Source organism: Carcharodon carcharias, chromosome 25, assembly GCF_017639515.1.
Source record: "Carcharodon carcharias isolate sCarCar2 chromosome 25, sCarCar2.pri, whole genome shotgun sequence".
NCBI classification, from domain to species: domain Eukaryota; kingdom Metazoa; phylum Chordata; class Chondrichthyes; order Lamniformes; family Lamnidae; genus Carcharodon; species Carcharodon carcharias.
This window is the reverse complement of record NC_054491.1, coordinates 26,732,294-26,745,594: the sequence shown is the minus strand read 5'-3', so window position 1 is coordinate 26,745,594 and position 13,301 is coordinate 26,732,294. Positions and strand designations below refer to the sequence as shown.

The window sequence follows — 13,301 nt, the reverse complement described above, 5'->3', positions numbered from 1 at the left end:
CTACCAACTCAACCTGCAAGTTAACCTTAAGAGAATCCTGGACTAGGACTCCCGATCCCTTTGCACTCCAGATTTCTGAATTCTCGCCCCATTTAGCAAATAGTCTATGCCTCTATTCTTCCTACCAAAGTGCATGACCTCACACTTCCCCACGTTGTATTCCATCTGCCACTTCTTTGCCCATTCTCCTAACCTGTCCAAATCCTTCTGCAGCCTCCCCACCTCCTCAATACTACCTGTCCCTCCATCTATCTTTGTATCATCTGCAAACTTAGCCAGAATGCCCTCAGTTCCTTCATCTAGATCATTAATGTATAAATTGAAAAGTTGTGGTCCCAACACTGACCCCTGCAGAACTCCACTAGTCACTGGCCGCCATCTTGAGAATGACCCCCTTATCCCCACTCTCTGCCTCCTGCCAGACAGCCAATCTTCTATCCATGCTAGTACCTTGCCTCTAACATGGGCTCTTATCTTACTGAGCAGCCTCCTGTGCGGCACCTTGTCAAAGGCCTTCTGGAAGTCCAAGTAGATAACATCCATTGGCTCTCCTTTGTCGAACCTACTCGTTACCTCCTCAAAGAATTCTAACAGATTTGTCAGGCATGACCTCCCCTTGATGAAACCATGCTGACTTTGCCCTCTTTTACCATGCACTTCAAAGTACTTTGAAATCTCATCCTTAATAATGGACTGTAAAACCAACGACCAAGGTCAGGCTAATTGGCCTGTAATTTCCCATCTTTTGACTCACTCCCTTCTTAAACAGGGGGGTTACATTAACGATTTTCTAGTCCTCTGGGACCCTCCCTGACTCCAGTGATTCCTGAAAGATCACCACTAATGCCCCCACTATCTCTTCAGCTATCTCCTTCAGAACTCTGGGGTGTAATCCATCTGGTCCAGGTGATTTATCCACCTTCAGACCTTTCAGTTTTCCTAGCACCTTCTCCTTGGTAATGGCCACCATACTCAACTCTGCCCCCCGACTCTCTTGAACTTTGGGGATGTTACTCGTGTCTTCCACTGTGAAGATTGACCCAAAGTATCTATTCAGTTCCTCTGCCATTTCTTTGTTCCCCACTACTACTTCTCCAGCATCATTTTCCAGTGGCCCAATGTCCACTTTTGCCTCTCTCTTACCCTTTATATATCTAAAAATACTCTTGCAATCTTCTTTTATATTACTGGCTAGTTTACCCTCATATTTAATCTTCTCCCTCCTTATTTCTTTTTTAGTTGTCCTCTGTTGGTCTTTGTAGTCTTGCAAATCCCCTGGTTTTCCACTGCTCTTTGCCGCATTGTATGCTTTCTCTTTAGCTTTTATGCTGTCCCTGACTTCCCTTGTCAGCCATGGTTGCCTCGTCCTCTCTTTAGTATGCTTCTTCTTCCTAGGGATGAATTTTTGCTGTGTCTCCCAAATTACTCCCAGAAACACCTGCCATTGCTGTTCCACTGTCTTTCCTGCTAGGCTCATCTCCCAGTCAATTCTGGCCAGCTCCTCCCTCTTGCATCTACCCAGCTATGTGGAAAATTGCCCAGGTATGTCCTGTACACAAAAAGCAGGACAAATCCAACCTGACCATTTACCACCCCATCAGCCTACTCTTGGTCATCAGAAAAGTAATAGAAGGATTCACCAACAGTGCTATCAAATTACACTTGCTTAGCAATAACCTGCTCACTGACGCCCATTTTAGGTTCCACCAGGGCCACTCAGCTCCTGACCTCATTACAGCCTTGCTGCAAACATGAACAAAGGAGCTGAACTCCCGAGGTGAGATGAGAGTGACTGCCCTCGACATCAAGGTCACATTTGACCGAGTGTGGCATCAAGGAGCCCTAGCAAAACTGGAGTCAATGGCAATCGGGGGAAAGCTCTCCGCTGGTTGGAGTCATACGAGCACAAAGGAAGATGGTTGTAGTTGTTGGAGGTCATCTCAGCTCCAGGACATCACTGCAGGAGTTCCTCAGGGTAATGTCCTCAGCCCAACCATCTTCAGCTGCTTCATCAATGACCTTCCATCATAAGGTCAGAAGTGGTGATGTTCGCTGATGATTGCACAATGTTCAGCACCATTTGCAACTCCTCAGGTACTGAAGCAGTCCATGTCCAAATGCAGTAACACCTGGACAATATCCAGGCTTGGGCTAACAAGTGGCAAGTAACATTTAGACCATAAGACCATAAGACATAGGAGCAGAAATTAGGCCATTTGGCCCATCGAGTCTGCTCTGCCATTCAATCATGGCTGATAAGTTTCTCAACCCCATTCTCCAGCCTTTGCGCTGTAACCTTTGATACCCTTACCAATCAAGAACCTATCTATCTTGGTCTTAAATGCACTCAATGATCTGGCCTCCACAGCCTTCTGTGGCAATGAATTCCATAGATTCACCACTCTCTGGCTAATGAAGTTTCTCCTCATCTCTGTTCCAAAAGCTCTTCCCTTTACTCTGAAGCTGTGCCCGCGGGTCCTAGTCTCTCCTACTAATGGAAACATTTTCCCCACGTCCACTCTATCCAGGCCTTTCAGTATTCTGTAAGTTTCAATCAAATCCCCCCTCATCCTTCTAAACTCCATCGAGTATAGACCCAGAGTCATCAAACGTTCTTCATATGTTAAGCCTTTCATTCCTGGAATTATTCTTGTTAACTCCTCTGGACCCTATCCAGGGCCAGCACTTCCTTCCTGAGATATGGGGCCAAAAATTGCTCACAATATTCTAAATGTGGTCTGACCAGAGCCTTATAAAGCCTCAGCAGCACATCCCTGCTTTTATATTCTAAGCCTCTCGAAATAAATGCCAACATTGCATTTGCCTTCCTAACTAATGACTTAACCTGCAAGTTAACCTTAAGAGAATCCTGGACTAGGGCTCCCAAGTCACTTTGCACCACAGAAGTGCCAGGCAAAGACCATCTCCACAAAGAGACAATCTAACTATCGCCCCTTGACAGTCAGTGGCATTACCTTCACTGAACCCCCAACTATCAACATCCTGGGGTTACCATTGACCAGAAACTGAACTGGACTAGACACATAAATACTGTGGCTACAAGAGCAGGTCAGAGGCTAGGTCCACACTATACATGGCACAAGTCAGGAATGTGCTGGAATATTCCCCACCTGCCTGGATGAGTGCAGCTCCCACAACACTGAAACAGCTTGACACCATCCAGGACAAAGCAGCCTGCATGATTGGCACCACATTCACAAACATTCACTCCCTCCATCACCAACGCAGAGCAGCAGCAGTGTGTACCATCTACAAGATGCACTGCAGGAATTCACCAAGGCCCCTTTGACAGCACCAAACCCACAACCACTACCATTTATACCTAGAAGGTCAAGGGCAGCAGATGCATGGAAACACCACCACCTGGAAGTTCCCCTCCAAGTCACTCACCATCCTGACTTGGAAATATATTGCCGTTCCTTCACTGTCGCTAGGTCAAAGTCCTGGAACTCCCTCCGTAACAGCACTGTGGGTGTACCTACACCACAGGGACTGCAGCAGTTCAAGAAGGCAGCTCACCACCACCTTCTCAAGGGCAACTAGGGATGGGCAATAAATGCTGGCCTAGCCCACCTCCCATGAATGAATAAAAAAGATTTGCTGGAATAGCCTCAGGGTGAGAGGCTTCAGTTGTGTGGGGAGACCAGAGAAGTTGGTGTTGATCTCTTTACAGCAGAGAAGATTAAAAGGGGATTTGATAGGTTTGATAGAGTAAATAAACTTTTCCCAGTGACAGGAGGGTCAGGAATCAGAGGACACTGATAAAAAGTAATTGGCATAAGAACCAAAGATGGCACATGGAAACTTTTTAAACATAGCGAGGTGTTGTGATCTGAAATGTGCTGCCTAAAAGGATAGTGGAAACAGATTCAACTATACTTTCAAAAGAAAATAGATAAAGACTTGAAAAACTGGTTGGTTATGGGAAAAGAGCAGAAAAGCCTCTTTCTATGATTCTATGATTCTTTGTCCTGCAAGGGGGAATACTTGCTCCATATTCTGATTTACAGGAATAAAATGGTTTTGCTGAAACAATCCTCTTCTTGGACTGAAACTAACAAAACCAGGTTAGCAAAGTCCTGGGTTAAATGTGATGTTTCCTTGTTTAGCAAATTCAAGATGATAGAAAACAGTCTGGGTTTTGTCTCCCAAGCACTTGCATTTCTCTTGGATGTTAAAACTGTGATGAAGTTATAACCTAAGACATGTTGCACCTACCTGTGTGATATTAATGATTCTTGTCTCTCTCCGGTGATGTACAGGCAGGATTCAATGGTGGGGATACCAGTCACTTTTTCAGCCTGCCCACCTCTCGAACGTCTGAGATGATGAACATCGAAGAGACCAGTAATGTGAACTTTCCGGGACGGTGGATTTTTAGAATAGATGGAGAAACAATTGACCCATCAAGTGGCTGCAGCCTGAAGGGTAAGTATCAAGATTCCTAAATTGGTGTCAGTGGCAACCAGAAATCTCAGCCACTGTAGCCATGAGTAACCTGACAGGCATCATGGGACAGTTTGTCAAATGCCTGTATAGAAATGCTGATTGTATCAATTTTATCAATGAGAATGGAACCCTCAATTATATTAGATTTTGAAAAATTAAAGCACTAAAAATTCTCTGCGGTGTTTAAATGTAAATCTTGAAAAAAAAATCCTTTTACCAGGTGTAAAAGTTCTAAATTAGATAAAGACCAATTTTATTAAGTTGAGATATGATTTAGCAAAAGGGGACTGAAAAGAGCTATTTGAAGGTAAATCATTGTCTGAGAAGTGGGAGGCATTGAAGAGAAATCAGTACTGTAGAAATTGCAGTGGTCAAATCAGAAAGGAAACCAGGAAAGCAAAGAGAGGGCACGACAAAATCTTAACAAGTAAAATGTTTAATAAATAATAAAGAGCACAAGCATAACTAAGGAATGAGTAGGGTGAATTACAGACCAAAAAGGTAAACTGTGCATGGAGGTGCATGGTGTGAGCATTGTTCTTAATGGATACTAGAAACATGGAAACATAGAAAAATAGGAGCAGGAGTAGGCCATTCAGCCCTTCGAGCCTGCTGCGCTATTCAATATGATCATGGCTGATCCTCTATCTCAATGCCGTACTCCCACTCTCTCCCCATATCCCTTGATACTTTTGAGTCTGTCTTCACAAAAGAGAAGGATGATGTAAATATTGTAATTAAGGAGGAAGAACATAAATATTGAATGGGATATACTTAATGAGAGAGGAAATATGAAGGGGTTAGCATCTTTGAAAATAGCCCAGATTAAATGTATTCCAGGCTGTTAAGGGATGTAAGAGAGGAAAAAGCAGAGGCTCTGGCCATCATTTACAACCCCTGCTGGTTTTAGGCTTGGTGCTAGAGGACTGCTAATACTTTCCTGTTGTTTAAAAAAGGAATAGAGGGATAGACCAAGTATTAACAGAGCAGTCAGCCTAACCTCAGTGCTGGGCAAATTACCGTAAAAAACTGAGGGACAGTGTTAATTTGATTTGGAAACAGAAAATAGGAGGAGGAGGCCATTCAGCCCCTCGAGCCTGCTCCACCATTCAACTAGATCATGGCTGATTTTCTATCTCAATGGCATTTCCCCGCACTATCCCCATATCCCTTGATGTCTTTACTATCTAGAAATCTATCGATCCCTGGCTTGAACATATTCAATGATTGAGCCTCCACAGCCTGTGGGCAGAGAATTCCAAAGATTCCCCACCCTCTGAGTGAAGAAATTTCTCCTCATCTCAGTCCTAAATGGCCTGCCCCTTATTCTTAGACTGTGTCTCCTTGTTCTAGACCTGCCAGCCAGGGGAAACATCCTTCCTGCATCTACCTTGTTGTTATGTTCCTGCTTTGCTCAGTGAACATTGTTGCATGTCTCTCTACTGGTGAGTGAGCTGGTAAACAAGATACTGCAAATGCAGAGACTAATGTAAAATGAAGCACATGCTGTTTATTGACACCAGCAACAGAGCATGAACACAATGTATGTTTCGCCAACCAGACCCTATTCTAAACTGCTGATTAACAATGTAGCCCACACTACATAGCCATTGGGTAATACAATCACGTGGCCAAAATGTTCACATTCTCTTAAAGGTGTATTGCACCTCAGATTACCACATCCCCCCATTTACCCTAAAGTACAATTTACAATCTTTACAATATATCAACTATTTACATAAATTAACTATTTAAAAGTTCAGTCTCTCTGGAGGCTTCTTCAAATGTGTTGAATGTCATAGTTCTACAACTTCAGATGGTTTATCTAAGGCCTCCCTCTCAGGGGTCATCTGTCCGTTAGGCTTCCCGTAGGAATCTGTAAGTTTGTCTCTTCGACCCTCTCAGGCTCCACAGGTACTTACAAATCAAGCGGAGTTCCTTCCACATGTGGTGACACTCCAATGGGACTGCTTAGCACCTCCTTTCCTGTTTCCCTTTTCCTGAGGTGTCTCCTAATTATCTGACCTTCGACTGATATGTGATAGGAAATGGATCCTGTCACTGCACTAACTTCACCTGATAGCCATTTGGACCCAACTCCAAGGCTCTTTGCAAAAACTGTGTCTCCAACAGTGAAGTTTCTTTCGTGGCTGCAGTAGTCGTGTCCATTTTTCTGGGCCTCCTGACTTCTCTCAACCTTCCCCTAAATTCGGCCTTATGAGATTCAAACGTGTCCGGAGATGTCTCTTCATCAATAACTCTGCGGGGGCAATACCAGTGGTCGTGTGTGAAGTAGTCCTATAGCTGAGTAGGAAATGTGATAATCTAGTTGCACTGGAGTCCCCATCTAGTTTTCTCATTCCAGACTTGAAGGTCTGGACCACCCTCTCGGCCAAACCATTGGATGCAGGGTGGTAAGGCGAGGTCTTAACATTTGTTATGCCATTGAGACATGTGAATCTTTGGAATTCTCCACTGCTGAATGTCATTCGATTGTCAGGCACTATTATCTCTGGTAACTCATGTATCTCAAAACTCTGAGGTAATCTGTCTATGGTAGTGGCAGATGTGGGTGATCTCACCTCATATACATCCATCCACTTCGAGTGAGCATCTATAATCAGAGGAACATTATGCCCAAAAAAAGGCCCCACATAGTCAGCGTGGAGGTGGACCCTTGGCCTTCCGGGCCATTCCCAGGAATGCCATGGAGCTGAAGGGGGCAATTTCTGTACCTGTTGGCACTGTATGCAGCTCTTGACTAAGTTTTCAATTTCTGTGTCCATCCTTGGCCACCATAAGTAGCTGCGCACCAACATTTTCATTCTAGAGATGCGCTATGCAATTCGGTCAATAATGGTTATCTTCCTCTTGGAGGCACAATGACTCTTGCTCCCCACAGCAAGATGCCATCCTGGCAGGTGAGCTCATATCTCCTATTAAAACAGAGCTTCATTTAACGAGACTTTGGCTCGTTAGACTATCCCTGTAAGACTTGTTCCCTGATGTGAGACAAAACTAGATTGTGGTCTGTCCACTCTCTTATTTGTTTGACATGTACTGGTGACAAATGCAATAAGTTTAATAACAAGACAAGTTCTTGGGGAATTGGGACATTCACATTGCTGTCCTTTAGAGGTAATCGGCTCAGTGTGTTGGCATTTTCAATCTGGCCCCCTGGCCACTGGATAAAAGTATATTAGTAAGCAGTTAGAATCAGTGCCCACCTTTGGAAGTGTGCTGAGGCAATTGGGGGTATTGCCTTATCTTCCCTGAACAAGCCTGGTAGTGGCTTATGATCAGACACGATGGTGAAGTGTCGACCATGGATCTATTGGTGGAACTTGTTAACGCCAAATGCAACAGATAAACTTTCTTTCTCTATTTGTGAGTATCTTGGAGGCCTTTTGTACCTTGACTTGCTGATAAGCGTGGCTCACGTTGAGTTTCTTATATGTGGTGCCCCCTACCAACTTGGAGTACAATTCATCAATTTTCATTATAGGATGTCCAGTCTGGCCACTTGTTAATGGTCAACTTGTAGCCCCCGCATATTCACACACTCTGGTCAGGCTTTAGAACTGGAACTATGGGTGCTGCCTATACAGAAAATTGGACGGGTTGCAAGACTCCCAACCTTTCCAGCCTGTCTAATTTGACATTAACTTTTTCTTATAATGCATAGGGGACTGGCTCACCTTCAAGAATCTGGGGGTTGCTCCAGGATCCACGCAGATTTTAACTTTCAGCTCCTGAATCTTCCCGAGCTCTTCCCTGAAAACTGAAGCATATTTCTGTAATAATTCTTGCAGATCTTTCATTCTGAACTGAAAACTCTTGGTCCACTCCAACCTTATTTCCTTAAGCCAGTTCCGACCAAGTAGACTTGGACCTCCCCTGCTACCACTATCAGGGGTAAATTAACAGACTGACTTTCATACAGTACTGGAACCTTGCATATACCGCTTGCTCATATGTCTTCTCCAGTATACGTCTTTAATTTAGCATCTGAATTTTCCAGATTTAATGGGTGGTCTCCTCCATTCAGATATTTGAACACATGTTCCCCTGTAACAGTCGTGGATGCCCCTGTATCCACCACCAATTGGATGGGTTTCCCGCTAACTTCCACTGTCACGTAGATGGGCTTTGTTTTACCCATTTTTAAGTTGTGTAGTGAGTAAATATCTGACTCTATTTCTTCTGGTCCCTCCATTATGTGGATTTCATGATTTCTACTTTTGATTAAAGGGATATTTCAGAATACTCAGAAAAAGTATATTCCTACTATACAGGAAATCCTAAAGGGAGGACCCACCATCCATAGTTAGCTAAAGAAGTTTGGGAAAGCATCAAACTGAAGTAAAAAGCATAACACTGTGCCAGCATGAGTGGCAGGTCAGATGATTGGTCAGAATATGAAGGATGGCAGAGAATGACTATAAGGTCATTCAGGAGAAAGAAATTAGAGTATGAGAGGAAGCTAGCTAGAAATGTAGAAACAGATAGCAAGAGTTTCTACAAATATTTAAAATGGAAAAGAGTAAGTAAAGTGAGTGCTGGTCCTCTAGAGAGTGACAGTGGGGAGCTAATAGTAGCTAATAAGGAAATGACAGATGAAATGAACAAATATTTTGCTTCTGTCTTCACTATAGAGGATTCAAAAACATTCCAGTAATAGCTGTAAATCAGGAGGGGGAAGGTAAAGAGGAACTTGGTGAAATTACAATCATTAGGGAAGTGGTACTGAGCAACCTGATGGAGCCGTGGGCTGACAAGTCTCCAGGTCCAGATGGACTTCATCTAGGGTCTTAAAAGAAGTGGTTAATGAGGTAATTGATGCGTTGGTGTTAATTTTCCAAAATTCCCAAGATTCTGGAAAGGTTCCATCAGATTGGTAAGGAGGGAGGGAGGCAGAAAACAGGAACCTATAGGCCATTGTGGAGAGGGTGTTAAAATCAATCATTAAAGAGGTTATAGCTGGGCACTTAGAAAAACTCAAGGTAATCAGGAAGAGTCAGTATGGTTTTGTGAAAGGGAAATCATGTTTAACCAATTTATTAGAGTTCCTTGAAAGGAGTAACATATGCTGTGGATAAAGGGGAGCCAGTAGACATACTGTACTTGGATTTGACAAGGTGCCACAATAAGGTTATTGCAGAAAATAAAAACTCATGAGGACAGATATTCCCCCCATTGGGGGGGTTGTCTGGGGGTGGGTGGAGGCGGGTGCAAACCTGATCGGCACCTTCAATCGGGGACGTGCCGCCATTTTACATGGGTGGGCCACTTAAGGCCCGCCCATGATGCATGCCCGGAAGCGCTGTGCGCTCCCTGTACAGGCGGGGGTGGGGTGGGGGTGGGGGGGTGGGGGGGGGGGGAATTCCCTGAGTGGTTCCTTGTGCTCTTCACTGGGCAGAGATCTCCCTGAGGCATGGAGGTACCTCAGGCAGATCTGTTTGACAAGTGTAAGTTTAAATAAAGGAAGGAAAAAACTTTTGAAACATATCCCTTCATGTGACACTGTCACATGAGTTGGGACATGTCAAAGAATTAATGTAAAATGTGTACATAAATGATTTGGACTTAAAGGGGGTATGCAGATGACATGAATATTGGCAGGGTGGTAAATAGTGAAGAGGATAACTGTTAACTACAGGAGGATATCAATGGACTGGTCAGGTGGGCAGAGCAGTGGCAAATGGAATTCAAACCGGAAAAGTGTGAGGTAATGGGGAGGGCTAACAAGGCAAGGGATTACACTATGAATGGTTGGACCCTGGAAAGTACTGGAGATCAGAGGGACCTCAGTGTGCGTATCCACAGATCCCTGAAGGTAGCAGGACAGGTAGATAAGGTGGTTAAGAAGGTATATGGGATACTTGCCTTTATTAACTGAGGCATAGAATACAGCAGCAGGGAGGTTATGCTGGAATTGTATAAAACACTGGTTAGGCCACAACTGGAGTACTGTGTGCAGTTCTGGTCACCATATTATAGGAAGGATGTGATTGCACTGGAGAGGGTGCAGAGGAGATTTACCAGGATGTTGCCTGGGCTGGAGGGTCTGAACTATGAGGAAAGATTGGATAGGCTGGGGTTGTTTTTCTTGGAGCAACGAAGGTTGAGAGGGGACCTGATAGAGGTGTATAAGATTATGAGGGACATAGATAGGGTGAATAGGAAGGCACTTTTTCCATTAGTAGAGGGGTCAATAACCAGGAGGCATAGATTTAATGTAAGAGGTAGAAGGCTAAGAGGGGAGTTGAGGTGAAATTTTTTCACCCAGAGGGTGGTGGGAGTCTGGAACTCACTGCTTGAAAGGGTGGTTGAGGCAGAAACTCTTGTAACATTTAAAAAAGTATTTAGATATTCACTTGCGCTGCCATAGCCTCCCGGGCTATGGGTCAAGTGCTGGAAAATGGGATTAATGTAGTCAAATGTTTGTTGACTGGAGATGACCCAATGGGCCGAATGGCTTCCTTCTGTGCTGTAAACATCAATGAGTCTAATTTTTCCTCATAGCAAGAATCCTGTAACTTTGAGCTGCTTTTCCTGGCCCCAGTCCTTCAGCTTTATGACAAGTGCCATCTTTTACTAACCCCCCCCCCCCCCCCGGAGCTGTCCCATGGAATTGCTCGAATCGCTGTGGTCAGCCCAATAACTTTTGCAACATTACCACCTCCTCTCGTTGTGATTGACTGTTTTCTGTTCCAGGGCAGTTTTTTCGCCGTGGTGATGTTTTTTGGATGGATGAGAAATGTCAAACCAAGTGCCGGTGCCTTGATTTAGGGAACAGCATCCACTGTCAGAATCTGTCCTGTGGGAACTTCGAGCAGTGTCACTCTGTGGATGGGATTTATCGCTGTGTTCCCGTTCAGACCGCTTCGTGTGTGGTCTTTGGAGATCCTCATTACCACACCTTCGACGGCTACCTGTACCATTTCCAGGGGACGTGCTCTTACATCCTTTCCAAACCGTGCTGGGAGCTGGAGAACCTGCCCAATTTCAGCATCGAGGCCAAGAACGAGAACCGAGTGGGGACCACCGTATCTTGGCTGAGAAACGTCAAGGTGAATGTTTATTCCCACAATATCGTCATTCCCAGAGGAAACGTCGGCCAAGTCATGGTAAGATCTCATATTTCAAAATAAAAACTTCGCAAAAAGCTTTCATTAAAAATAATAGGGAAAAAAATGACCTGACACCGCTCTTTGTAAATTGAAAAGGATCAGTAATCGAACACGTTTTCATTGGTGTCTCACTTGAGCTCATGTCAAATCCACATCTGAGCCACAGAAAGATTGCGCCGTGAGGAGCCCATGTCCCGTGAGCATACTCTGGAGAAGGGATAATCCGCCAAAGTTACGGATCAAGAGAACGGAAGTTGAACCGCCTCAAGGGGTCCCTCAGATGTGATACCATGTGTCACATTGTAAAGATTGGCTCCAGAATCTCCTTTATTTTGATGTAATTACCAATAACTCGGGATAGGAACCGCCTTCTGGTGATTTTCAGATGCCTCCTGTTGTTCCAAACTCTTTGAGTTCCATTTATGTTAAAAGGTGGAATTGGCTTTTCGAATCTCCCCATTCGGGTGTATGCGCTGCGGGGTCTATGGCTCTGTATAAGTACTGAAGGAAGTTGGAGCCGAAACATTGCTGGGGTTGGGGTGGAGTTAAACTCGTTCCTGAATCATTCACATCATTCTAGGCTGAACTTGGTGAGATTTCTGTTTCTGAGCAGCAAACCAGGTTCAGCTTTCAGAGCAATGGAGACCCTGGGTTTGTTGATACCAGAAAGCTCACTAAAATGCAAAGGGCCCGCTTAGAGTCTTACAGCAGAGAAAGAGGCCATTCGGTCCATCGGCACTTTGAAAGAGACATCCAATTAACCCCATTCTTTCCCCCACAGACTTCGCCTTAAACCATTTTCCCAGGTCCATTTTGAGGAGAGGAGGATGGGGAATAGGAAGCTAAGTTTAGGGACTGGGAAAGGAGGCAGGGAGAATGGAGATTTCTGTCCAGCTGATTGCGATCTCCACCCTGTGTGCTTTCCTCTCCCTTCAGGTGGACGGTATAACTGCGACTTTACCTGTGCAGCTGGAGATGGGAGCGATCAAAGTTTACCGGAGCGGAGTGGCGACTGCGGTGGAAACCGATTTTGGTTTGTTCCTAACTTTTGACGGTGAACATTACGCCTCAATCTCGCTGCCCAGCTCCTATCTCAACAACACGTGTGGACTGTGCGGGAACTTCAACAATAACCCAGCAGATGATAACCTGCTCCCGGACGGGACCCTCTCAGACTCTCTGGCAGAGCTGGGCACCGCCTGGCAGGCTGACGGTCCCGACTGGTTCTGTAAACACGACTGTGCGGAAAACTGTAGCGTCTGCGATCCGCACACCGAGTCCATCTACTACCGGCCAGATTACTGCGGCATCATGAACAGAAGTGACGGCTCATTCCGAGACTGTCACTCGGTGGTGGACCCCATGGGCTTCCTCATCAGTTGTGTGTATGACATGTGTGCAGATCCGAACAATCTCACCACCCTGTGCCAAGCTATTCAGGCTTATGCGCTGAGCTGCCAAGCTGTCGGGATCACCGTCGGACCCTGGAGATCCCGCACTTTCTGCGGTAAGAAATGCGGGGATGCGGCGCCGTGAAGTGTTTTATTTGTCTTTGTATAGACTTTTAACTCCGATTTTAAATGAGTTTCAGTTGCCGCGTGTCCCTGGGTGGAGAGAGGTGCCGAGCAGCCGCGAGCCCTCACTATAGTTTTAGGGACGGCAAACAATGGAACTGAAATAAAATGAGGGGTAAATAAA

General features: G+C 45.0%; 1 protein-coding gene across 1 annotated transcript in view; it reads left to right on the top strand.

Annotated features, from left to right (window-relative positions):
- Positions 1-13,301, top strand: part of tecta (tectorin alpha) — a 112,203-nt gene that overhangs the window by 33,202 nt on the left and 65,700 nt on the right. Inside the window, exons 6-8 of the mRNA XM_041174284.1 lie at positions 4,284-4,449; positions 11,188-11,600; positions 12,540-13,110. Of these exons, the coding sequence (XP_041030218.1) occupies positions 4,284-4,449; positions 11,188-11,600; positions 12,540-13,110 (1,150 nt within the window). The remainder of the gene's footprint in view (positions 1-4,283; positions 4,450-11,187; positions 11,601-12,539; positions 13,111-13,301) is intronic.